The sequence below is a fragment of the Passer domesticus genome, unplaced genomic scaffold (assembly GCF_036417665.1).
Source record: "Passer domesticus isolate bPasDom1 unplaced genomic scaffold, bPasDom1.hap1 HAP1_SCAFFOLD_102, whole genome shotgun sequence".
In the NCBI taxonomy this organism is placed as follows: domain Eukaryota; kingdom Metazoa; phylum Chordata; class Aves; order Passeriformes; family Passeridae; genus Passer; species Passer domesticus.
In genome coordinates this window covers 89572-116608 of record NW_026989903.1, presented here as the reverse complement: position 1 = coordinate 116608, position 27037 = coordinate 89572, and the positions used below count along the sequence as shown (strand labels likewise).

The 27037-nt window shown below is 48.6% G+C and overlaps 1 protein-coding gene across 3 annotated transcripts; it reads right to left on the bottom strand.

Moving 5' to 3' along the window:
- Positions 1 to 827: 827 nt before the first annotated feature.
- LOC135291680 (TOG array regulator of axonemal microtubules protein 2-like) lies at positions 828 to 27037 on the bottom strand. 3 transcript variants are annotated; one of them, XM_064405938.1, is made up of 23 exons: positions 26967 to 27037; positions 26599 to 26768; positions 25711 to 25782; positions 23897 to 24057; positions 23420 to 23466; positions 20801 to 21012; positions 19320 to 19480; positions 18851 to 18897; positions 17175 to 17263; positions 16074 to 16221; positions 14821 to 15003; positions 13963 to 14095; positions 12215 to 12320; positions 11245 to 11480; positions 10078 to 10230; positions 8814 to 8931; positions 8320 to 8364; positions 7747 to 7850; positions 6163 to 6367; positions 4776 to 4992; positions 3607 to 3693; positions 1760 to 2314; positions 828 to 1278 (listed from the first exon to the last, which is right to left on the bottom strand). In XM_064405938.1, the coding sequence occupies exons 1-22, from the start codon at positions 27028 to 27030 to the stop codon at positions 2079 to 2081; spliced, it is 2994 nt and encodes a 997-aa protein (XP_064262008.1). In that variant the 5' UTR covers positions 27031 to 27037; the 3' UTR covers positions 828 to 1278; positions 1760 to 2078. The 3 variants fall into 3 exon arrangements, with proteins under 3 accessions (XP_064262008.1, XP_064262009.1, XP_064262010.1); XM_064405939.1 differs by having other exon boundaries at positions 828 to 1218; XM_064405940.1 differs by lacking the exons at positions 20801 to 21012; positions 23420 to 23466; positions 23897 to 24057.

Genomic DNA, 27037 nt, shown 5'->3' with positions numbered 1-27037 from the left:
GGGCTCAGTGTATACAGGAACTGACCCTTTCAGTGAACTTTGAACAGGTCCTGATTTGGCTCTCTAGCTGGGCCAGAAATGATGGGATACTAAGCATGGGTGTGCATCTGCCCCTGCTGCCTCCACCCCCATTCCTGGCCCGGCCATGGGGGCCCTGGAGCAAGTTGGGCAGGCAGAGACCTTGCAGAGAGCAGCAGGGCAGGGAGCTCTGCTGAACTTCCTAAATGGCAGTGAGGCTGAGATGATGGATGTGTGGGAGCTGGAGAGCAGCGAGCATCCCGAGAGCTCAGCAGCAGCATCTGGGCTCCAAGGCTGCTGGGGAAGTGTAGGAGGGAAGGGCAGCAGCAGCAGAAATGAGGGGCTTGAGTCAAGCAGGTTTGGACATGCTGCAGAATGGCTTTGTGGGGATTTGGCTGGAGATCAGCACTGGCTGTGAGACACGTTAGGGGCAGGGAGAGAACAGCGATCTAAACCCACTGCCATGGCATCAAAAGGCCAGTGGAGGCAGTGGCACCTTAGAACACCTTGATGTCAAACATGTGGATGCCAGCTGGGAATGCAGCCACACTTGCAGAGCAGTGAGCAGAAGGTGAGCACAGAACTCATCTAGGTAGAAAACCTTTGACTAGACAGGTTCTTTTGGATCCATTGTCCCCAAAACATGTCAATGTGTGGCCCTGTTGTCATGACAAGTTAAAAACAGCAGCACAAGTGACACAAAGAAAACATGGCAAAAGAGGAAGAGGAGAGGCCCAGCAAGTAAGGCATGTGGTGAGACACTGCACTCCCATAATCTCCAGGCTAGGAGATCCTGGTCTCAAATCCTCTTTTGGTTTATTTAAATTTTATTTATTTTTTTAGTTTTTTAAAATCATCAAAATAAAATATATACAATTAAAATATCTCATCAAAATTTAAATATACAATCAAACACATTTATTCAAAACTATCAGAACATAGATACATTTGTAACTATGAAGCCTAAACCTATTCCAAAATCCTAACTCCTATTGTGGATGAATCCTATTCTTGATGAATCCTAATCTGGATGAATCCTCTTCTTGATGAATCCTATTCTCGATGAATGCTCTTCTTGGTGAATCCTCTTCTTGATAATCCTAAAGCCTAAATCCTAACTTGAAATATTCTTTGGACAGTCGGTAGCTTCTTCCTGATCTTGGAGGTAAGAGCGCTTCTGGACTGCAGGCAAGGACTTTCCTGGTAAGGGAATATTGGAAATGTCCAGAGAAAACTTGGAAAGACTGTAGCTGGTCGTATCTGTGGAGACACAAAGTTTAACAGAGCCTGGAATGCAAACCTAAAGCATCTGAAGCTCCGTATTTCATGGGACAGATTCCTTGGAAGCTTCTAAACGGCTGAACAGGGAAACCTGCTCCTGCCGGCAGCCACTTGAAGCAGAGCAGGGGGAAAACCCTGCCCCACTTCCACAGAGCTGCCACAGGAGCAGCCTGGCCTCAGGGCTGCCCTGGGACAGCAGGGAGCCCAGAGCCCTGTGCTCTCCAGCAATGGCTCAGCTGCACATGCACCCTGCTGCTGCTCTCCCTGCCCCACAGCTGAGCAGCCCTACAGCTCCACGGGGCACTGCCAGCAGCTCAGCTCATTGCAGGGGCACATGCAGGGCACAATGTGCACAGCCATTGTGTAATTCAAGCCAGTGTTCCCTGCCAATGTGCACAGCCTCTCTGGGCTGCCACAAGACCCTTCCTCCCAACAGAGAGCGGCCCAGCTCCCACCTCACCTCTGTGTGAGACTGATCCATGCTTGGTCTTCACCTTGTCCTCAGTCTGCAGTTGCTTCAGGCTGATCCATGCTTAGTCTTCACCTTTTCCTCAGTCTGGGTTCACTTGAGCTTGATCCATACTTCATCTTTACCTTGTCATCAGTCTGCTGTTGCTTTAGGCCCCCCACGTCATGACTAGGAAGGGCAATGCTGATAACAGAGCAGGGGCAGATGCACACCCTTCCTTAGTATTTTGTCATTTCTGGCACAGCTGAAAAGTCATGTCCGGTGGTGTCCAGCTCAGAAATTTGTCCACTTTCTGGAGAACATCAAACCTTCACCAGCCCAGAAGGCTGTTGAGGTTTTCCTGCACGTGTGGAGGTGTGCTGTCAGCAAACTTAATGATCTGGCTCCCCAGTGCCTCGCAGAGGGCACAGGCCAGCTTGGTGACCACAGCGCAGACGTTGGCGCTTCGCACAGGCAGCGCCTTGTTCTCCAGGCAGGACCAGAGCACGGGCAGGGCGTAGCGCTCGACCGCTTCAGGGCTCCTGGCATGAGCCCATTCCACAAGCACTGCCGGGAGAGAGACACAGCTGCTTACCCACCAGCCTCCATGCAAACAGGGACCTACCTCTACTCTTGCTTCTTGGAAGCCTCTTGGGCCAAGATCAGTGAAACAGCACACACAGCCCCACGACACAGAAATGGGCAAAGCCGCTGATCATCCTTGAAACACAACCACCAACCCCTCGGGACTAATATCTCCAACCAGAGCCTTGTACCTGTGGCAGACATTGTACCTTAACTCAATTATTGCACAATTTCTGTCTGCATGAACAATGAATGAAACGTCAAATTGCCTACTGTTTCCATTTACAAGTTGTCTAAACCCACATAGAAGATTTGGAATTGCACCCTAGAGAGACAATCGAGAGATTTCTAATAAAAGCAATGATTCCATTTTTGTAACTTTGATGTCAAGGGCCAAAAGTCTAATCTGGCTCTCCCCTTTGCTCTGTGGCCCACAGCAAAGGGCAGTATTAGAACACACTTCAAAACTCCAGCCCACCAGAGATGGCTGCTACTTGACAGCTGGATGAGAACCACCAGAGACTAGCCTGGTGTCTTTGGCAGAATGCTTTTGTGGCTTCCAACAAAGAGCTGTTTCAAACCTCAGGGTGTCTTGGAGAATTACCCAGACCCATTGCCCTGGCATTTGCCCTGGCACTTGAGCATCTCCACATTTTAATGGCATTTCCCCTCCCAATGTTAATAGCATTTCTTCTTACAACGTGCACTGAAATAGGGGCATAGAGAGAGAAAAAGGCTACACAGGGGACTGAAATTTAGCCAAAACACGAGGGTTTTCTCACATTGCCTCTGGAATCTGCTCTCTACTCATTTTCTGAACTGAACTATACCAAACACAGACAGAAAGTGACTACCAACAGGCTCCTTGCATGGCAGATTTGGCTGAAAGATCAAAACCTGAAATGCTCAGGAGACCAGTCTTGTTTCCTGATCAGGCAAACTGTTATGTAGTAGCCATTTACTATTCTGTGGTGGAAGAAACTTCATTTCCTCTATGCTGTTAATCCACCAGCAGTCATCAACATTGAAAGAGCTCCTGAAAGTACCCAAAACCAATTTGGCTAAGCAGGAAAAGGGTTATGGTACCCATTGAAAAACTGGACTTCATTTGAGTTTAAATGCAATTAAAGACACTGGCCACTATGGGACTTGAGAAGGGCCCCAGTGAGAGCTCAGCACCTCCTGATGTGGAGGAGCTACTCTACTGTCTGTTCACTGGCATTCCCTGTAAATACTCCCTCGGAGACCTCTTGGCTTAGAAGGGGAGGCCGTACCTGTGATACGCTCCGTGACATCCAGCAGAGCTTGGCCACTCAGTCGTCTCCATTGGTGGCAGAGCTCTTTCATCAGTGATACTTCATCTACAAGTGAAACACACGTTTCTGTTCACTCTTCTGAGGGCATAGGAGAGAGAACAGTGGTGAGGGAAAGGGCAGGGGCAACCCCATTTTATACAATAAAGTCCATTTCTGCTGATTTTTGAATCCTTTTCTTCTTTCCTTCCAGCCTACTTGTCAGTGTTTAAAATGCCAAAAGAAAAGCTCTCCTTTCACATTTGTAAATCCAAAGTTGTCTGCTCTATCAGGAGCTATGTTAAAACATTTCACATCAGGGTCCTTGAGAGTTCAGTCACATGGAAGCAGTGAAAAGGTTCTGCATCCCAGAGCCAAAAGGAAGAAGCCCATACTTGGGACACAGAAAGGCACTGAGTCAGGCAGTCCATGACTTCGCAGAGCAGCTGAGGTGGAGAAAGTGGAAACTCCCCTTGAAGACCTGCCTCTTCAACACTCCATTGTTCAGCCATATTCCCCCAGTGTGGCATTTTCAGACCTGACATCAATCTGTGTGGCAGAAAAATTTACAGCTGCCCTTGCCTCTGTAGGTATTTGCATTTCCTTCTTGTCCCATGCAAAACAACGTGTGGAACAAGGCATCATTGACAGATGGATTTTGACCCGTGTGTTATAAAGAAATGAACTTGATGAATCCTATGGTCCCCTTTGAAAAAAGAAGACAAAGAAGAAAGGTGGAAAACAGGCAGCTACTGCCTATAATGTAGAGCCTTCCAGGTGGCTGCTGTGCAGAAGCTCTGATGGGCCGGTGTCCCTTCATGCCTACAGCAAAGCTGTTCATTTGGCAAGTCAGACGGGGCCCAAGCAAACTCCAAAACCCCTTTGCCTCTGAATTGCAGCAAAGCTGTAGTCCAGGACTTGCTCTTCAGACCAGCAGCACAGAGCCAAGGGCTCCTGGGACTGTTGGGAAATGCTGCTGCACATTCCAGCCAGTTGGGGATGGTGCATAAAGACTGCACCTGCACAGCTTCTGGTGGGTGTCAGCTGGAGCATTCCACAGACAGCAACAGCTACCAAGGCACTCAGCGTTCTCTTGTGTCGGAGAGACAGAGACACAGGTGAGGAGAGTCCATGCCAGGGCTCAGCCTTACCTAAATGCACAACAGATTGGTCCAGAGCCGTCATAGCTGCAGCATGAACCCCGGGATCCTTTGAGTTTAGGTTCTTTGTTATGCCTTCAACCAAACGGATCATCAATGGGTTCATGGCATCCTGCAGGAGTCCTATGATTTCTGCCAGCGCCTCCAGCGCCTTCTGCTTCACTTTCTTATGTGTGTCACAGATTCTCAGGCCAAAATAATCAAAAATCTGTGAAGAGAACAAACAACATGAAAGCTTGATTAAAATGACCTTTTTTGAAGAGGCAATGTAGAAATGAGCACTCAGGAATCTAAAGATGAAAGTGATCCTTTCTGTCAGGTCAGCCCTTGCTTGCACAATTTCACTGTTTTCCTGTGAGCCACACACTGGAATGGTTGCACAACCTCATGCTGCTTGAAAGATTTTCATCTGTTTTTAAGAGGTTTGGGTGGGGACAGAAAAGTTCCTATGGTGTTTCTCTCCACCTATAAATCATTAAATCAATTCCATTTATTAATTCAAAAGACTACCTTTGCTTTACAAGTATGGAAGCAGATGTTTACAATGCCCAGTTTTTTATACAGTTGCCTCAAGTATTGAGGGCAGCTATGATTTCGCCTAAACTATGGTTGGAGGAGATCTAAGTTTTATTTTGTCTGTCTCAGAACCTGTGTCTGGAGAAGGGCAGGGCTCAGATCAACTCTTCCAGGATCCAGACCATTGCTCTGACTAACAGGTGGACTTGTGAAATATAATGTGCTGTACAGCTCTCATTCCAGCAGGTTCAGTCCCTTGACAGCCACATTATCAGGCACACTTTTCTGGAAAAAGGGGAAAAGCAGCTACTGGGAGGAGAGGGGATGGATCTGTCCTTATTTGTTTTCTTCCTTTCCAAAGAGAAAAAAAGGCCCCCCAAGAAGGGTGAGCACCATCTTTATCAAGAGGAACAGGGATGAGGATGGAAATGAGTTTTACCTGTGCAAGACAAGATGGAGTTCACAGAAGTATCCTTTTAAAAACATTTTGTTTAAACTAACCCAGCCTGATACTTCTCTTCCCCATGCAAACCCATTTTTTCTCTAGAGAATAATTGCCATGTCTTCAATGGCTCAATTCCCTCCACTTAACCCAACTGGGAGTAGGAGACAGCAGAGGTTACACCAGCAGAAAATTCTGCCATCATCTGATGAACAGCAGCAATAGGCACCTGCCAGACAAATACAGCTGGACTGAAATAACTTGTCCTGAAGCCTGGAGCTCAATTAATTTGTCTGGATAAGAAGGGCCAGTCTGTCCCAAACAGCCAGGATATAGTGCCAAGACACACTGAATTGAATTTACTTCTGCAGGCTTGGGAAAGGAGCGAAATGAAAGGAGCAATGAAGATATCCTACATACTTGGACAATGTTAGTGGAGATCAGCTGGGGTCTGGTTTTGGACAGGTCTAGGAGGAGTGCCACTCCTTCCATCCGTGTCTGGAATGCCTTGGCTTCCAGGAGATGGTAAAGCTTCTGGAGCAGCTCCCTTTCTTCCACAGATGCAGGTAACGTGACCTGGGCTCTTGCACGGTGTAGGCGGCATCCACCAGTGGCAGACTTTGCCCTGGAAAACAAAGTCAAATTAGGATCTGTTTCTGATAATCCCTTCAGTTAATTGTGAGCCAAACATCTTGGGGAGCTTTCCTAATGATGTGGTTTCAAGCTAGAAAATCATGAGGCTCTGAAGTGAAGAACAACGTGGACCTCATGACAATCATTATGGGAAACAATCTGCAAGTCACATTCTCCCAGTGCTCACGCAGGAAAACCAAGGATGAGATGCATCTGATCTATCTTCAGATGGCTTCTAAGACACACAGACCACGTTGCTTTGTGGGGAAAGAGAGACACTGCTTCCAAGTTTAAATGCCTCCTCATACGGGACGTGTGTGTCTTATAATAAGGAAACTCATCACTCTGGAGAAGTGTCTCTACAACCAGGCATGACAATCTGCAAAAGTAGCTCAGATGCATCTGAACAGATGAACAGGGGCATAGCTAAATGATCCAGAAAATCAGTAACAGAGAGAAAAACAGAAATCAGATATCTCCCAGAACTACGCTCACATTTCATTTGCTTCCCTAGAAACTAGATGCACAGCATAACAAACCCACTGGGAATAATCCTCTTGGATCAACCTGTCTCTTCCATGAGAATGGGAAGATGCTGGGTATGCTACTGAGGCATGTGGTCACTTTCTTGCCACCGCTGAGCATGACAGAGCTAAATAAATCCCCTCTGTTGTCAGAGGAGAACAGTACAAGTAGCTCTGCCACTGGCATGAAGAGACAGCAAGGACCAAATTCCTGTCTTAAATGCTGATTGCAGCACAGGGGGAAATAAACCAAACACACTGTCCATCAAGCAAACTGTAGGAAGGACAGGAATCACAAGACAAAAAGTCCACCCTGAGACACCTGTTAACCAAAATGGCTTAGGAATTGTCTTGCTCCTTACTACTCAAACTTGGTACTGCTGTTTGAGGGTAAGAAAACCAACAATCAGCTAGACCAAACCTCATGGAAGGGAACTGCTTGTTTGAGGAATGGCATCCTGCCTCTAGACTGGGACTTCTCATTAAAACACCTATCTAAAAAGGACTCCACTTGGATGAAAAAAACCCCTGGTTGAATTTACTTGTCTCAAGTCAGGCAGCAGAGACTTGGCCCTCTCCTAGCCTCCACAGCCCTGCCCTTGCCACTGCACTGGATCATCTGAACTGCAAGCAATGGGCGACTTTTTGTCGCCCAGTTTTTGTGGAAAGCCCTCCAGAGAAACTGTGTTCAACACAATGCAGAAATAGATATTTTTTATCCTAGAGCATTTGTAGGGAAAGGAAACAATCTTTGGCACTGGTCATCTCCATCAGAAAGATGTGCCTGAGGAAGAGGCATGTGAAGCTTGTCATGAGCTTTGTCACATCTGGCAAAAGTGCTCAGTACCGTTTGCTAGGAGGTGATGTGGCCTGGGGCTTCTGGGAGCCATCATTCCTCTTCTTCACCGGCTCCTGCACAGGTGGGAGTTCAGCCTTGTTGTTTTCCATCCCCTACAGAGACACAGAGAAACCCCATCAATCTTTAGAATAGAACTAGGAAATTCCCTCTTTAAAACACCAGTTAGAACCAGGATCACTGCTACCAAGGCCTAGGGAAACATTTCCTAACTTACAGAAATAAACAGACCAGAGATTCAGTGATGCCAACTCTTTGTTTTTGGTAGCCCAAGGCAGGTTATGGGTGCTACCATACTGAGCTGCTGTCTAAAATCCCAAATTTATTAGTTTTGACCATAAATGGGAATTATGCAAACTGGTAGGCAATGAGTGGTCTTAAAGGAAGCAGCAGAAAAAACTGGACTCTTTGGGGGTGGGCCCATTGTGTTGGAAGTTGATTTGGTTCAACACTTATTCTCCCTGCCCCTGCATAAAGAAACACTCCATTCTGTAATGTAGATAAAAAGAATAAAATCCCTCCCAATCAAAGAAATGATTTTCCACTGGATGCTGCTGAATTTACCAAGCTTCTTCCAGCTCCACAGGGCTTGACAGCAGGGCAGTATTCCTAAAAGACAGACAATAATTGTAGTAACTAGGATTGACTTGGACATCTTTTGTATATTTGGAAATTTTCTTGGTACTACTAAGAGACTTAGAGTCTCTTTTGCAAAGACTCTGTTAAGTTCAGAAGCACTATTGTCACTTAATTGCTTTACTGAGGGCAGGGTAGGGAGAGTGCTGTGGGGGCTTACACATGAATGTAAACCCATTTTCTCCTCTCTCCCTTTCCTCTTTGTGACCCATATTCAAAGTATTCAAAACCCCACTTTTCCCCTAATAATACAGTTCCTGTGTGGTCTGCAGAAGAACAGGCTGAGGATTAACAGCTCATTTTCAGGAATAAAATGATTCAGCAAAAGAGGAATGAGATACAGACACATTGGATGTGTTGGATCTCCTATTAGCAGTGGCAATACTTGCACAAAGGAGACATTTGTCCTGCCAAGCACTTACTTTCTTCTTAATTCTCTTCAGGATATCTTCCAGGTCATGCGTGGAAAGAGATTGTTCCAAAAGCTTTTTAAATTTTTGATTACTAAGCAACATCTTCACCATCTCCTGTCCATAATGCCTAAGGAAGGAAGGAAGGAAACAAAAGAAAAGTGAAGAAAGGAAGAGTCTTAACAGAAGAAGCTAATGCCTTAAACTCATCGGGTGCAATGTTTGCATGAGAAGGTGTTACCTAGACTCAGCAAAGAGGGAGATTTACTTCACTTGACACTGCACAGTGCTGTCAGCTGAACACAAGAGGCAAGAGGAGAATGTGGGCCAACAGAAAAATACCATTTCTCTCTCAAACTGGGGGTGTGCTTCTGTGGGATCAAAGGATCCCAGGCAACAAGGGAAACACATCTGCTTTGTTGTCAGAGCCTATTAGCAGTCTTCTGCTGCCCTTGCACATCCATTTTCGTTTCTTTAACTGGCAGGGAAGCCAGGACAAAATACCTCATCCTTGCTTTTGATTATTCTATACTATCTGTATACACATGGGCAGTTAGTTACTCTGGTGTTCTTGGCAGCTATTAATGGGAATTTCATCATCAAAGGAAGGGGATTTTGGTGGCTTGGGGTGATTTTGCCACTAGGAAACCACAGTTTTCTTCAAGAAGAAATTTGGTGGTCACCGAGCCACAGATAATAGCACTCTAGAAATCTGCAGAAGAGGTTTAGAAAGACTGAATACATTGGCTAAAGACCTCTAAAATATTTCTAGGGAAGTCTTAAGTTAATGAGAAACAGATGTTTGGGATCCTTCAGTGATGAACATTAGCCAACACTTTGGCTTTCTCTTGTGCACCTAAGGCTAAACAAAACTGTTGGACTGGCTAATCAGAGCTCTTGTGATCTCAGTAAAGAATCTTTCAAGTCACAGGAAGGCAATGCTCCTTGCTGCCAACCTCAGGTTACCCAGTACAGTCATTTCCCCAGACAACCCAGAGCAGTGGTCACAGCACCAAGCCTGACAGAGCTCAAGAAGCGTTTGGACAATGCTCTCAGGCACATGGAGTGACTCTTGGGCTGTCCTGCACATGGCCGGGAGCTGGACTGCATGACCTACATGGCTCCCCTCCAACTCTGCATATTCCATGATTCTATGCCTCTTAGCCACACTGTGAGGTCACTTATTATTGCCTTGAGTTTCCACTCTTTCTGGTTTTAGCTTAAAGCCAAACACAAAACGGTTTTCCTGTTTTAGGAGGTGAAAGAAGATCATTACCTCGTCTCCTTGTGACTGTCCTGAGCAAGTGTCCCTGCCACCTGTGCCAGCCTCTCAGCCCTGGGTGTGCCTGCAAGCTTCGTGACTCCCATTTTCTCCATCAAGGACAGGAGGAGTTCGGCCGTACACTTCCGTGCCGGGACGTAGCGGCTCCTGGGAAGGAGAGAGCAAACCCTGGGACACAGGGAGAAGGAGCAGCAGCAGCACAGGCCTTGGCCACAGCCTGCTCCCTGTCCGTGCTGGGGGAAGGAGCCTGGCTTCTCCCTGCAGCTGCAGACACCTGTAGAAGGTTCTGTCCTCAGATAAACACAAAGTTAGCATTGTACAGAAGGGCTGTCTGCATGGAAAAGGGAAGCATTCAGTCTCCCTGCACTATCGGATGCTAAATTTCTTTCCCGAAGTTTACTTGGAGAAAGATTAAAGTAATAGATTACATATGAATTATTTAGAAATTAAGGACAATTTGTGCTGACCCATCAGAGGGCACCCACTACCCAGAGCTGCAGCAGGATGAGGCTCTTTCCACCCATTCATCCCCAAATCTGCAGACCCCTGGGAAAACACAAATGCAGAGAAAACACGCCATGGGCCATGAAGTTGAGGAACACCCAGCAATGCAGCCTGTTTCTTTTGCAAAGCTTGGCAAGGGATACATCTGAGTGTTTTACCCTATTCCAAAGCTGAGGAAAGGGTGTCAGTCAGTGCAGACAGCTTGTCCTATTCTAGAGACTGTCTCTTGGGAACTATCAGGCCCAGCACCAACACTTAAGGCAGCATTTGCTTCAGCTGTCCCATGGCACTCAGCCAGTGAGGGTGCCTGGAAAGTGCTTCATCGTCTCAGGGCTAACATGAAACATCAGTTTGAATAGAAAGCAGAGCTCTAAGGCCAGGACAGTCACACAAGACTCCTCTTGGCAGGAGCTGCACCTGCTGTGCGGGCTGTGCCACAGCCAGCACATTCTCCCTGATGTGCTCCATGCCCCAGCAAGTACCCTCCTTATTTCTCAGAAAGGAGAAATGAGGTTGATCAGAGAATCAAGTCACTGAGTCCACAGAAGATGCAGGATACAGGGCCCTTCCCTTCCACCATTCCTGTACTCTCTGTCATCCCTTCCCTCACCCACACACTAGAAGGTCAAGAGTATCACAGAAAGAAGAAGAACCTACTTGACTCCATTGTCCATGAGAGCAGTCATTGCTCGTGTAGGAGTCACGTTCTCTACCATCATGCCCAGGCTCTGACAGGCTGCCTTCTGAATAAACTCTGGGGAGTTCCGCAACATGTGGAGAAGGACTGCAGCAATCTGATCCACCTCGGAGTCCATGTCCTTCCCCATGATTGCAAAGAGCTCTCCCAGAGTGACAATTGCAGAGCAGGACACGTTGGACCGGAGGTTGGTCACCTGGGGAAGTCATGAGGGGGAAACATAAGCATCACCTTGACAGGAAAACCAGTTTCCTTAGACAAAACTCCCAAAAAATCACAACACATCCCACTGTGTATAAAAGCACAGTAGGAGCAGAAGAGCCCAAGCACAGAAAGGCACTTACTCTGGCACCAATTTCTGCCCACACACCTGCTTACTGCAGGCATGAAAAATAGGCTTCACTAAAGTGTTCCACTTAACCCTTCTATAATATCTACTGCTTTGATTTTAGGCCCTTTTATTTGAAAAACATAGAAGCAAAATAAAGGAAGGGCTGCTTTCAAACCATAAAGGCACAAGTCATAAAGATAAAACATTCAGATGCTCCTGTTCAAAAAAGCAACACCTGTACTTGAAGCACCCAGGCAGAAAACAGAAAACACAGGCTCAGGTCTACAGACTCATTTGCAGTGTTCAATTACAGCTTGAGCAGAGATTGGGACTCTGGTATATCATGTCATTAGTGTCTCTTTTCTGCCTTGCATTATAATGGTACCTCACTCACAGACAAGTGTCAGATACCTGACCTGCCAATAAATACAGCTACATGTACACACAGATCCTACAGATTGCTGACAGACACTAGAAATAGAAGGTCTAAAACCAGAAATGAAGGCAGTCCCTGAGCACACATGGAGATGAACAAGCACATATTCTACTCTACAAGCTGTGTATCAAGTATGGGGGACAATTCAGAGCAATGTTCTCACCTCTCTGGTAACTGCCAAGCAAATCTCACGAAGTCGACAGAGCAGGACTTCTGAATGGGACTCAGCCAGCAGTGTGATGTTCAAGAGTCCCTTCTTCTTCCGTTCCCTGAAAGGCAAGTACAAAAAAGATTGATTTTTCTCTCTACCCAAGCACTTGGCAGCACCCTCTGAAATCACCAGGCTGGCAGCTCAGTCAAAGCATGGCAGGTGCTTTTCAAGGAGTACTTAATGAAATAGTGGAACACATTGCCACAGGATGCTGTGGCTGTCAAAAGCATACACAAATCCAAGAGGCAAAGAGAGGGCTTTCAGAGTCTTCATTTGTGACCTTTCTGAAAATCTCTGCTATGAAGTCCCTCTGTCATCACTGCTTCCTAGAAGCTGTGAGGGCAGGCCATGCTGCTGGTTCTTGTCACCTCCCTGTACCTGTCCCTGAGACACAGTCCCATTGGGCTGTTACTGGGACATTTTCCTTCTTTGGCAGCCCCAGCAGGCAGTTCAGCACTGAGAGTCTGCACTGGCACTCTGGAGCTGAGTTTCCACTCTACAATCGAGGCCTGTGTGTCACCCACTCCACCTCACACGTTCCCCAAAAAAGCAGCAGGATGTCCCAGAAGATTAAGATTCCACCCCTGGGCAAGAACTGTTAAAACTCTGGCTTTTCCCAGAACACTCTGACCTAAAACAACGCCCACAACAGCAAAGTGTTATTGAAAAGGGGCAAACAACTCCATCTCTCAGCACTTGCTTTGTGCAGGCCCTCAGCTACAGGAAGGTGTGTGAGGCATCAGGGCTGCAGCCAGGGCTGGCAACTGATCCCATGGGCACCCCTGAGTGTCATCTGGACCCCCACACCTGCAGAAGCTCTCTGCACCTCCCAGGGCATCAAAGAGAAATGGGGAAGAGAAAGCAGAATAGAAAGGGCAAAGCAAAGGAGACTGCACAAGGAGATGCAACGTGGCTAATTTTTCATGGTTATCCCTGTGAGAATGAAGCATCCACCAGTGAGTGGATGCTAACCCAGACATCAAAAAGACAACCAATATCACCTAACATTTGTAAGGGTATCACCTCTGGGCCTCCTTCTGTCTGTGTAGAGTTTTGGGACACATTGTGAGTATTGACAAAACATCTCAAGCCCGTATGACTCCTTGAGAAGGAAAAGTTGAATTGCAAAAGTGCAAGATTCCCAGAGGATTTTATTTCTCTTTCTTTCTCTTCTGCCATGAGCCCTTCAGGAGTACTGGCAGGAAGAGGGACTTGAAGGCATAACTCAGTCCATTTCTCAAAAAGAGGAGCTGCCTGGAGCAGCTTCTGGGACTCACATGCAGGAGTCCCTGCCATTGCTGTCAGCAGTGGGAGCAGAGAGGAATCTTACTCAGTCCCACTGGGCCAGTGGCCCAAGGCACCCAAATCTCTACACTCAAAACTGCTGCCATCCTGCTTCTGCCTTCAGCCAGCAAAGCATCTCGTCCCACAGCTTTCTCTCTTCCCTCAGCATTTCCTTTGCAGCTCCATGGAGCAGCAGCCAAAGCCAGGAAACAGCATGGACCTGCTGCAGTTGGAGCAGTGCTGCAGAGCAAGGCCAAGAAAAGGCTGCTCTCCATCTTTATCCTCTCACAGCTTCACTGTAGTTTCAGCAGTGCCCTTTGGCCCTCTGGGCTCTCGGGGCTCAGAGGCACCAGCAAGACTCTCTTCTGACCGACCTTAATGCCAAGAGGGACACAGAGTGATGGGGCCTTTCTTACCAGTCGTCGCTGCCCAGCAAGGACAGTGCCTCCTGCAAGGCCTGCTGTGGGTCTGAAAAGGCTCTGTCCTTCTGCCTGTGCCCACGGAGCGGCTCCTCTCGGCGCAGGGCACCAGTGGCTGTCTGCGAGGTCTCTGCAAGGACAGGGTCAGCCATGGGCGCTGCAGGCCCGGGCAAGGCACCTGCCATGGAGCGGCCTGCAGCCCATCTCCCAGCCAGGATTCCCTGTGGCACACACTGCCACTGGGACAGAGACTTCCCTGCTCTCTGAATCCTGGGGCTCCCTGCTTTCTCTCAGCCTCCCCAGCAGGGCACAGCTCCAGGCTAAACCTGACAATTGCCCCACAGCCCCAGCTCCGAGTGCCACAGGTGCCACAGCCAGCGGCAGGTTCCTGAGGCCGCAGAGCTCCCACTCCCTGCCAGGCAGTGCCAACAGCAGGACTGGCCAGCCCAGGAGGGAACCCCTCAGGTGCCCCTCTTGTCTCAGCGCCCTGATTTCCACAGCCCTGAGGACAGGGGCTCTCGGCAAGTCCCTGAGGAGAGACCTGCAGCTGCCTCGTGACAGCACCAAGCCAAGCCTGAAGAACCCAACCCTGCTGGGCCCAGCTCAATCCCCAGGGAGCAACAACCAGGGAACAGCCACACCTGACCCTTCACACCTGACAGTGCCTCTGTTTCCATTGACTGCAAATATTCTAGACTACCAAGCTGCAGTAATTCCAAAGTAGATTTGCTGTTCATTCTCAGGACAGACTATGGACCCAAGATCCCAGTTGTGCTGGCTGAGGCAGGAGGCAGTTTATGCTCCTTTTGCAAGGACAAACCCCTGCAGGAAAATGCTGCCACGGAGCAGGCTTACCTGAGGAGCTGCGTGGGAAGCTGCCATCTCCAGGGAGGGTGGGCGTACTGGGCTGTAAGGGCACCGTGTCCTGCTTTCTCACGACCATTTTCTTCATGGCGCTACCAGGGTCTTTTCTCTGTACACTGGGAGCTGTGCCATTGATAGGTGGTAGGCTGAAGCCAGCAGGGACCAAAGAGGAGCCTGTAAGAGGAGAGTGCTGGACGGGGTGATGATGGAAAAGGCCAGAGAAGTTGCTAGAGCTGGGTAACATCACTTTGTTGTCCCAAAGAACTTCAAGTATAACAATGGCACACTAACACGGGACAGTGATCACAGAATCCCAGAGGAGTTTGGGCTGGAAGGCACCTTTAACCACCATCTATCCAACCCCTGTGAGCAGGGCCATCGTCTAGATCAGGTTTCTCAGAGCCCTACGTAAACTGGCCCTGAACACCTTCAAGGATAGACCAACAACTGCTTCCCTTGGCAAATACTGCCAGCTTTTCAGCCCCTTCATTTAAAAAAAAATTCTCCTTAATATCTAATGTAAATCTGCCCTCTTCTAGTTTAAAAGCAAACTGCAGTGACGCTTCTCCCAAGAAACAAGGAAAACCCAGTATTGCTTTGCTTTTGTTCTCCTGTTCCAGAGGCAGGCAGGGAAGTTACCAAAGTGCAGATAGCCTGGTGTGATGCCCTCGGGCTGAGTGCTGCCCCTGAGGGCCCCACTGCCGCCCTCGGGCAGCGCTCACGGCCCTGAGGCTGAGCCCCTCAGCCAGGATTCAGTGGGGAACGCTGCTTGCTCCTGGGACGAAAACACAAGCACTGCCTGGGGCTTCAGCACAGCTCTACAGCGCCAGCTCCTCAGCAGGGAGCGGCAGGAGAAGGATCTCTGGTGTTTTCATCAGAAGGAATGGAATTTTGTTCCTTCCAGGTTGCAGCCTGGTTGAAAAGCATCCTTTTGGCCTCACCTTCCCTGGAGGCTGCTCTCCAGGAGAGAGTCTGAAGCCCCAGTGTACTTTGCAAGACAGAATTTTCTACTCTGAAAGACTTTACAAGTGGAGGTGGGAAGCTAATACTCTGTTACTGACTCAATGAGACCATGGGCAAGACACTTCATGTCTCTCTATTTTTCTTTGGGAAACAGAATTAAATCCTAATGCAAGCTTCTTACTCAGATGCAAGCAGAACAGCCCCCCCAGTCTGATTGCAACATTGTGCAAAGGGCAAGCAAGTGGTCAAAAAGGACCACTACAAGTGTAGCCACCACTTACTTGCTTCAGCTGCATCTCCAGGCTCAAATGTCTCTGGAGGAAGCTGCAAGGATTTTTCATTTTGTCTCCTCTTCATCTCTTCCATCAAAATCTCCATTTTCTTCAGCTCTAAGTTCTCTTTAGCCAATCTGCACAATTCAGCGTGGGTCTAGGTGCAATGGAAACACATCACAGACTGTAAGCAGAGACACACCAAGCAGACACAACATCTCATCAGGAGCACAGAGTGCACAGAGTGCCATAGTCTTCCATGCAGCTCCATATCCATTCCAACAGATTCAGAGGAATGTCTCCCATGCTCACCTTGGCAATTACACACAGTGAGGTGGAACACTTCACTGCCACAACCTCACACTGCTGCAACTGCAACCTATGTCAGGAAGCCCTGCTTGAAGCATGAAAGTCATAGGAGTGCTCCAAGACAGATGAAGAGCTCACACGACAGTGAGCAGGCAGTGCAGTTCCTACAGGCCATGGCAGAAGAATGAAAACCATGTGCAATACCCAGCAAGAAGGGGGAATGGCTGTTGCTTAACACTCATGGCCAGGAATTGCAGCTGTTTCTCACTTCCTGGCTTCTGAAGGACTCAGCTCTGAAGGACTAGGTCTCTGAGGCCAGCAGACCAAAAGGAGGAGTCTTGTGAAAACAAGTTGCACAAACGCTGATGTTAATGAGCAGAAAACTTGAGAATGAGAGGGCTGTGAGATACAGCCACAAAGGTAACCAGGAAAAAGCAAACTCTCCCATTTTAGTTTGCAGCCTTGCTTACACTCTAATATTAGAGTCTTTGTTTCTCTGCATCCAAGGATGCACTTCTCCCACATTCACTGATGTCTAGCATGATCTGCCATTCAGAACTTCTCTAAACCAGCCTTTGCACATAAAGAATGCTTCTGGCGTGACCTCAGCACCATCTCCAAACCAGTCACCTTGGCACTACTGGAAACAGCCAAGCAATTGCTCTGTAGCTGTCAAATACATTCCCAAGAGAATCCCCATCCCCCAAGGAGTGGAAGATTATGATTTTCAGTGGCATTTTGGGCCAAGCACTAAACAGCCACTGGAAAGGAAGTCTGCTCATCCCTGTTCTTATCCCTTACCTTTCCAAAGCTGTCCCTCCACTCTTTGTCACTCCGAGGACCGGGACTGCTGGGATGATCTGTCTCCTTGGCCTGACTCAGTGGAAGGCCTGGGAATGGAAGCAAAGGTTCCTGTAAATCTCTGGCACCACGTGTTGGAAGCAAAAGAAGCTTTGCTTTCCTCATGAGATGTGCCCAGTATTCTGCAATCCTGTATTTGCAGGGAACAAAGTGCTCATCCAAAAGTTCCACTTTTGCTCTCCTTCCTTGTTCCAGGGGTTTATTCTCTGCTTTCTTTTCAGCAGAGACATCCAAACCCAAATAAACATGACCTATCTCAAAATAAATTTGATCTTGGCTGATATTGACAATTCAAAATGTCCTTAATAGAAATAGCTAATGGCTGGTCATTCTGAAACACTCCCCAACAGAGCTGGTAGAACTAGGAGAACTAATTCTTCACATGGTTTCACAGAGGATAAAATCATGTAGCAGTCAAGCACTATGAGAGGTATACCTGTCTTAAAACTGGATTCTATCACCCTGCAGAATGATTGGGTCAGTAAAAAAAGAAAGACCGGAAAGGATGAATGACAGAAGTGATTTATAGTCCAGAATTAATCCAGAAAAAATGTCATTTACTTACTGAGGACTACCACTCCCTAGCTGCAGTAAGCATTGCAGTTGCATATACACAATTAAGGAGTTATTCCAAAGGTGCCATACTCAGGATGTGGCAGAACAAACCCTGAGCAAAGGGACCAGGGGATCTGATCCCTTTTTCTGCATCAGCAGAATTACTTCTCCAAGTCTCATCTCTCCTATCATTACACAACCAGAGATGCCAAAGGAACAACAACAGTGTCATTGAGGCTTAGACCTTGAAAGCAGTGGATGACCCAGATGCACCAGAGACTGCATTTTGTCTGGCATAATTCCACTTGTCAGGGATCAGGCAAGGCAGGGACAGGAACAAGGCAGGAGGCATCTCCTCCCCAGCCTCAGCCTGCAGCACTGACACAGGCAGAGACAGTCAAGGAAGAGATTTGTCATTGGGAACCTGCCATAGGTGGCTTTGGGCTTGGCTGTCAGAGGATGACAAACTCACACCATGCCTAGGCTGCAGCCATTTGGAAGTCTCCTTCTCCTTCACTGGAAAATTCAAAAGGACTTTCATCATAGGAGGTATGCCTATTCCTTACAGTGCAAAACAAGGAATACCCAAGTGCAGACCAAAAATCCATGAATCTCCATCAAATCTCAAAGGGTTCAGACCAGAAACTACCTCAAGGAATGGTTTACTCCTTCAAAAGCAGGAGGAAGGAGTGGAAACATTTCTCATTTCATACTAAATTCTTTCATTTTCTACTCTAATTTTGACACAAGAAAGACTGCAGGGAGATAAAAGGCATGTGCAAGAAGGAGAGGAATGTTTCCTCTTCCTGCACAGCACATCCAGGAGCCAAGGTATCCCTCCAGCTCCTGCCACTCAGCATTTCACACTGGAGGAATTTTCACTGCACCGCCAGAGAACACTCCCAGTCATTGGGCTCTGGGAGAGTCCACTGAGCCCATCAAGAAAATGAAATTAATATAAAGATATCTTTAAATGAATGTGTTTTATCAAAGCTTTCCAAGTGTCACCTCTGTGTCAAGATCCCAATGATCATTTTAGGACAGACGTGCCCTGTACATACCTGCATGCTCCGGGGTCTTCTCCTGGCTGCTGCTGCTGGGTCTTGGCCTGGAGAAAATGGAGGACAAAAAAACATGAGGAGCTAGAAGGAGAAGGGAGAGAATGGGCGTACCATGCAAGGAGGCAAACCTTCTTAGCATGGTCACTGTGACGAAGGAGGAATTGTAACACATAAACCCAAATATGATTTATTGTCCTTAAGCTTTCAGTTGCTGGAATCACACAGAACTGGCCAAGCTCTGGCTGAAATAACAGCCAAGTCCAGCTGGGGACGCATCCTGAGACACTTTGAAGCCCTGCCTCCTCTTCCCCAGCACCACCTCTGCTCTTGGAGCATTGCTCTTGGGTTTGACATTGGATGAGCAAAATGCGGAATATTCAGAGGTTTGCCTAAATACATGGGAGACTGTGCAAAATCACCACAGGAGATGGGAAGAGTGAGGTGAAGAGCAGCAGACACCTTGGCTTACCTCATCTCCTGGGACTCCTGCAATTCCATCTTTGGAGAGCTGTGCACAGACCCAGCAGCACTGCCCACAGGGGGAATTCCTGCCTTGCGTAGACGGGGGATTAAAGATTTTCCCAATTGTCTCTTCTTGATTTCCCCGCCAGTGGAGCACAGCAAGGAGGTCTGGAAAGAGTAGAACACAGTGCTCAGATCAGTCATCCACACTTGCCCCCTTTGATGCCTCAAGAATTTTATCAATGCTCTTAACTGGGACCCGGTAGGAAAAGTCAAACTGATGCAGCAGCTTGGCACAGGATGGGGAATGCAAAGGGAACTGGGAGAGACCATGTCCCACATTTCTGAGCTCTCCCCACCTTCTCACTTCCCTGGAAATGCGACTACATTCCCAGCTGGCATCCACATGTTTGACATCAAGGTGTTCTGGGGTGCCACTGCCTCCCCTGGCCTTGCTGAGCTCTCGGGATGCTCGCTGCTCTCCAGCATCCCCACACATCCATCATCTCAGCCTCACTGCCATTTAGGAAGTTCAGCAGAGCTCCCTGCCCTGCTGCTCTCTGCAAGGTCTCTGCCTGCCCAACGTGCTCCAGGGCCCCCATGCCATGGCCAGGAATGGGGGTGGAGGCAGCAGGGGCAGATGCACACCCATGCTTAGTATCCCATCATTTCTGGCCCAGCTAGAGAGCCAAATCAGGACCTGTTCAAAGTTCACTGAAAGGGTCAGTTCCTGTATACACTGAGCCCTTTCTCTGCAAGGCTGAAATCAAGTGCCCAAGCCTTTGATTGGACATTCTGTCAATCAAAACTGTTGTTCATCTGTCTCCTCCTGCACCCCACAGCAAACCCAAAACAACTGCACGTCCTGGCCCTGGTGCAAAGAAAATCGTGTGCCTGGGATCCGGGCTGCTTTCCCAATGGCCACAGGCCATCCCTTTCCCTATGGACAAAGCCATGCCAGAGCACACAGCTGCCCAGAATCTGATGAACTCTGGAAATAGCATCAGAGATTGCTGTGCAGGGGGGATGGCTGTACCACTCACAAACTGAGACAGCCTGAATTTGCAGGTTCCAGCAATCATCTTTTTCCATCCAAAGCAGACACAGCTGACAGAAAACATCAGCAAAACATACAGGTGCATCATAGATACCTGTAGATTACTCAGTGGGGAAGGATTGCTTTCCCAGATTGCACAGCTTTAGCTGCTTTGACTGCTTGTTGGTGTTTTCTCAGCCATAAGACAAAAGAGGAACCACAACACAGCCCAGAAACCATTCAAAGACCTCTCCTGCTATTGATACATGCTGAGGACATGAAGTCTGCACTACACACCCATTGCAAAGACAGCCTGAAGCGCAGCGTCCAGCTGAGCGCTTGCTTGGCTCAGCTGCTTCCCTAGGCTCACAGCACAGGAAAAGGCCTCCATGCTCTGCCTACAGCACATAAAATGAAAATCTACCATCCAGGACTTAGCTTGGTCTCCTTACCTTATGTCCTTTTCCCTCTGAACTCTGCTCCGCGATGTTTCTTCTGACATCTTCATTGTCAGTGCTACTTTTCCTTTTCCCTTCCTCCCCATCATACATCTTGCTCAGATTGATGGATGAGCTCTCTTGGATGGGAGGCAAAGGCTTCAAGGGAAGCAGTGAAGCAGGACGTGTCTGAGGAAGATTCGTGGCAGAAGGGTAGCCAGTCAGAGCTGCAACGTGGAGACAAAAAATGTAACAGAGCCCTCAGTGCCAACCTAAGGCATCTGAAGCTCCGTATTTCATGGGCCAGATTCCTTGGAAATTTCTAAATAGCTACACAGGGAAACATGCTCCTGCCACCAGCAGCTTGAAGAAGACCAGAGGGAAAACCCTGCCCCACTTCCACAGAGCTGCCACAGGAACAGCCTGGCCTCTGGGCTGCCCTGGGACAGCAGGGAGCCCAGAGCCCTGTGCTCTCCAGCCATGGCTCAGCTGCACATGCACCCTGCTGCTGCTCTCCCTGCCCCACAGCTGAGCAGCCCTACAGCTCCACGGGGCACTGCCAGCAGCACAGCTCATTGCAGGGGCACATGCAGGGCACAGCTGTTCCCTGCCAATGTGCACAGCCTCTCTGGGCTGCCACAAGACCCTTCTTCCCAACAGAGAGCGGCCCAGCTCCCACCTCACCTCTGTGTGAGGCTGAGCCACGCTCACAAGGGAAGAAGTGAGTTCGGTGAACTCCCGTTTTTACAATCAATCCATCTAATGGGTGAGGCATGCAAGGGGTGTTTTCATTATTCAGAAGATCTCTCTGCTTTTATTTTTCATGGAACTACCATCACTAGAATTCATTTGAAATGTATGGAGCTTGCAAACCAGGAGAGAAAGCTTCTACAACTTTGCTTATGTGTTGTTCATTACCCATCCACTACTTTGAAATCCCTTTCCTTCTAAACTGTGGGCAACCCACAGTGGTCAACAGAATTTGACAATTACAACTCAGAAGTAATTGCTTTCCAAGTTAGTGTTCACGGCCTTTGTTTCAGTAACTCCCACTCAGTTCTGAGTTGGGTTTTATTGCTTCATTGCTTTTCTTTCTCTTCACAACAGAGGAAGTGCTGGCATATGAACAATGGCACCTCATGTTGGAAGAAGCTTTGCAATCCAGGTTACATGACCCCAGTACTCAAGGAGTCTGCATTTCCAGGGCATAAACTGGCCATTCAATTGGAAATTGCCACTTTTACTGTGCTTCATTGCTCCATGGGTCTTTCTCCCTGCGTTCTTTCATACAGACAACAACCAACCAACAGAAAACCCAACAACAACATAAACATGATCTGCCACAACATATTTCTTATCTTGGCTAATGCTGCCAATTTAAATTTTTCTGAATGGGAAGAGTGGAGGGCAGGTGATTCTGAAATGCCCTCCAAGAGAGCTCTTAGAAGTAAGAGAACTAATTTTTTACATTATTTCACAAAGGGTAAAATAATGAGGCAGCCAAGCAATACAACATGAACACATCTTTTAAAACTGGATACTTTCAGCTGGTATATTGCTCTGAGAGAGCAAAAATATCACCTGCTTGCAGAGCAATACTGGTCACTTGATGCATTACGTATTGCAGGTGCATACCAGCAATGAAGGAGTCATTCCAAAGGGGCCATACCCAGCATTTGGCAGAACTAACCCTGAGCAAAGGGACCAGGGGATCTGATCCCTCTTTCTGAATCATTTATCCAAGTCTCATCTCTCCTATCTTTACATGCCCAGAGATTTCAAAGGAACAACAACAGTGTCAATGAGCCCTACACCTTGAAAGCATTGCCGGACATAGATGTGCCAGAGACTGCATTTTGTCTGGCACAATTCCACTTGTCAGGGATCAGGCAAGGCAGGGACAGGGACAAGGCAGGAGGCATCTCCTCCCCAGCCTCAGCCTGCAGCACTGACACAGGCAGAGACAGCCGGGGAAGAGATTTGTCATTGGGAACCTGCCACAGGTGGATTTGGGCTTGTGCTGTCAGAGGATGACAAACTCACACCCTGCCCAGGCTGCAGCCATTTGGAAGTCTCCTTCTCCTTCACTGGAAAATTCAAAAGGACTTTCCATCATAAGAGATTTCCCAATTCTTCCCAGAGCAAAACCATGAATAACCCAGTGCAGAACCAATATCCATGAATCTCCTTAAAATCTAAAAGTGTTAAGACCAGAAACTACCTCAATGAATGGTTTTCTCTTTCAAAAGCAGGAGGAAGGAACGGGAACATTTCTCATTTCATGCTAAATGCCTTCTTTTTCTACTCTAATTTTGACACAAGAAAGGCTGCAGGGCCATAAAAGGTATATGCAGCGTGGAGCGGAAATGTTTTCTTTTTTGCGCTGCAGTTCCAGAATCCCAAGGTACCACTCAAGCTCTTGCCACTCAACACTTCACACTGGAAGAATTTTCACTGCACTACCAGAGAACACTCCCAGGGACTGGGCTCTGGGAGAGTCCACTGAGACCATCAAGGAATTGAAATTAATTTAAAGACTTTTTTTAAAGAATGCGTTTTAACCAACCTTTCCAATTGTCAACTCTGAGTCAAATTCCCAATGGTCATTTTAGGACAGACGTGCCCTGTACATACCTGCATGCTCTGGGGTCTTCTCCTGGCTTCTGCTGCTGGGTCTTGGCCTGGAGAAAATGGAAGACAAAAGAACATATGAGGAGCTAGAAGGAGAAGGGAGGGAATGGGCATACCATGAAAGAGGCATGGTCACTGTGATGAAGGAGGAATTGCAACACATAAACCCAAGAGGATGCAAAGATGATGCATTGTCCTTAAGCTTTCAGTTCCTGGAGTCGCACAGAACTGGCCAAGCTCTGGCTGAAATAACAGCCAAGCCCAGCTGGGGACCCATCCTGAGACACTTTGAAGCCCTGCCTCCTCTTCCCCAGCACCACATCTGCTCTGGGGGCATTGCTCTTGGGTTTGACATTGGATGAGCAAAATGCGGAATATTCAGAGGTTTGCCTAAATACATGGGAGACTGTGCCAAATCACCACAGGAGATGGGAAGAGTGAGGTGAAGAGCACACTGGAGCAGCAGACACCTTGGCTTACCTCATCTCCTGGGACTCCTGCAATTCCATCTGGGGAGAGCTGTGCACAGACCCAGCAGCACTGCCCACAGGGGGAATTCCTGCCTTGCGCAGACGGGGAATCAAAGATTTTCCCAATGATCTCTTCTTCATTTCGCTGCTCGTGGAATACAGCAAGGAGGTCTGGAAAGAGTAGAACACAGTGCTCAGATCAATCATCCACACTTGCCCCCTTTGATGCCTCAAGAATTTTATCAAATGCTCTTAACTGGGACCTGGTAGGAAAAGTCAAACTGATGCAGCAGCTTGGCACAGGATTGGGAATGCAAAGGGAACTGGACAGGGAGAGACCATGTCCCACATTTCCATGCTCTCCCCACCTTCTCACTTCCCTGGAAATGCGACTACATTCCCAGCTGGCATCCACAGGTTTGACATCAAGGTGTTCTGGGGTGCCACTGCCTCCCCTGGCCTTTTGGATGCCATGGCAGTGGGTTTAGATCACTGTTCTCTCCCTGCCCCTAAGGTGTCTCACAGCCAGTGCTGATCTCCAGCCAAATCCCCACAAAGCCATTCTGCAGCATGTCCAAACCTGCTTGTCTCAAGCCCCTCATATTTCTGCTGCTGCTGCCCTTCCCTCCTACACTTCCCCAGCAGCCTTGGAGCCCAGATGCTGCTGCTGAGCTCTCGGGATGCTCGCTGCTCTCCAGCTCCCACACATCCGTCATCTCAGCCTCACTGCCATTTAGGAAGTTCAGCAGAGCTCCCTGCCCTGCTGCTCTCTGCAAGGTCTCTGCTTGCCCAACTTGCTCCAGGGCCCCCATGCCATGGCCAGGAATGGGGGAGAAGGCAGCAGAGGCAGATGTACACCCATGCTTAGTATCCCATCATTTCTGGCCCAGCTAGAGAGCCAAACCAGGACCTGTTCAAAGTTCACTGAAAGGGTCAGTTCCTGTCAGGGAAGAGGTCTCAGAGCTCTGCTGTGTTCTGGGTTGACTATATGATGCTTTTATCCCCAATCATCTTGTTCTGTTTATACTGAATAATAAGTTTTACACCTTTAAGACTCTCTTCCAGACAGTGAAGAGGGGAGGGAAGAAGCGCGAAGTTTGTTTTCAGACTGCTCTCACTCCTCCACATTCCTGCTCCTGGACTGTGTTGTCTGCGGATGGACAGACAGCCGGACAGTGCTCCTTTTCCCCTTTTTTTCTGCTTTTAGTTAGTTTTAGCTAGCTGAGGCAAAGAAGTTCTCTGGACTGTGATTTTTTTCCTTTTTTCTTGGACCTGTTCAAGCCTGCTCTGGACTGAATACCCAGAAGAGCACCGGCAGCTCCACCTGTGGCCCCCTGGCCAGGCCTGGGCCGCGGCGTTTCCAGCACCAGAGACTGGTCAAAGACTGAGTGAGCCGAGCTGCAATCCGGGGAGGGGACTGTTCTGAGTTTGCTTTCTTTGGAGCAGTGAGAAGTTTTATTGTTTAATATTGTTTGGGTCCTATTGTTTAATAACAGGTTTCTTTCCACTTTTTCTCCAAGGAGATATTTTCTCCCGAACAGGTTAGAGGGGGCAGGGGCAATTGAATCTGCTTTTGTAGAGAAGCCCCTTTGGGGGTTATCTCCCAAACTTGCCCTAAACCAGGACACAATGCCACCCAGACAGACAGTGCCCAGGGAAGCAGTGCCCATAAGGAGCCCAGAGGAGTCCAAAACAGCACACAAACTCTCTTTCCACACTCTGTGCCTCTTGACTGCCTCTGCTTAGTAGCTTTTTTTCTTCAGCTTGCATGACGGCAATTTCCCCCTTCATCTCAAGCAGCCTTTTCTCCTGCTCCCTCTGTACCTCTGCCAGGAAGTTTGCCCGTTCCTCCAGCTGCTTCCATGCCTCCACATGCTGCTCTTCCAGTTGTCTCTCCTGATGAGGGGAACAGACACTTCCAGATGAAGTCCAAGCAATGCTCCCCATAGAAAGAAATGGAAGCTTCATCCCTCCAACAACCCCCCCCACCTGGAAAGTGCACATGAGTTGTGACTTTGTGCCCTCCAGCAATGCTGTTCTAACCCAAAATGTAGAGGGAGTGTCAGCAGCTGGAAGGAAGGAGATGCCACCTTCCTTCCCTGCTCTCATGGCTGCCCGTTTTCTAGCCCCTCTCTCCTCAGCATTTCTGCCTGTTCTCAGAGGCTCTGTGCTCACATTCCCCCTGCCCTTTGATCAAGGAAGAGCTGCACATGGACTGCAGGATGAGGATGAGGCCAGCGCCTCGATGATCCAGTCACAAGGCAGGCCACCAGCTGAAATACCAGCAACACGGGGCCTCTTGCATATGATTCAGGCCCAAAGACATCTGTCCACCATGGGAGGACTGAAAGCAAGGAAGCCAGTTGCTGGGACTGCAGTTGGCAGCAAGGTCAGCAGCCGCCTGCTGCATGGCACAAGGCTGTGGGCAAGATCCTGCCCCTTCGCTGCCATGCTTTGGGTGGCGATCACCCAGCCTCTTGGGGAACTTGGCTGATGCCCATCCTCAACCTGTGCATGCATATACTGTCCCAGCATTATCCTCTGGCTCTTCACAGGCCTTCAAGTATGAGCCCTTGAAGGCCCCTGCTGCCTGGCCCAGCAACGTCTGGCCTACAGCAGATGCTTGTGGCCATGTCACATACTCAGGCTGCTCTTCTGCTTAGCCAGGCCACCAAACCTGCCTGAAATCTTCAGGGGCCTCTTGTTTCTTACCAGTTCTTGCATGAGATTCGTTTTTTCCTCTTCCTGGGCAGAGTGCCAGAGTCTCAGAGCCTTGCAGCACTGCTCTTGTGCCCAGCGGAGCTGTTCAGCCATGTCTTCACATTGCTGCTGGCTGAGAGCTCTTACAGCCAGCAGCTCACGACGAAGGCCCCTCACATCCTCTGCAAACATTACACACAGCAGCAGTCAGACACTCCACAAGCAGAGCAATCTGCTGGCCTTAAGCCCTTCCAGTTTCAGGCAAGGAGGGACCTGCCCTCAGCTGCTTCACTGCTCAGAAGCCCTGCGCACAGAGCTGCCTTGGCAGCCACTGCACTGGGCAGGGCCATCAGCAGAAACAAAGCACACCAGGCTCTCACCCAGTATCGCCTCCTTGGCCTGCCTGGCCCTGCACACTTGGGCTTCCACACGGCTCCTGGCCATCTCCAGC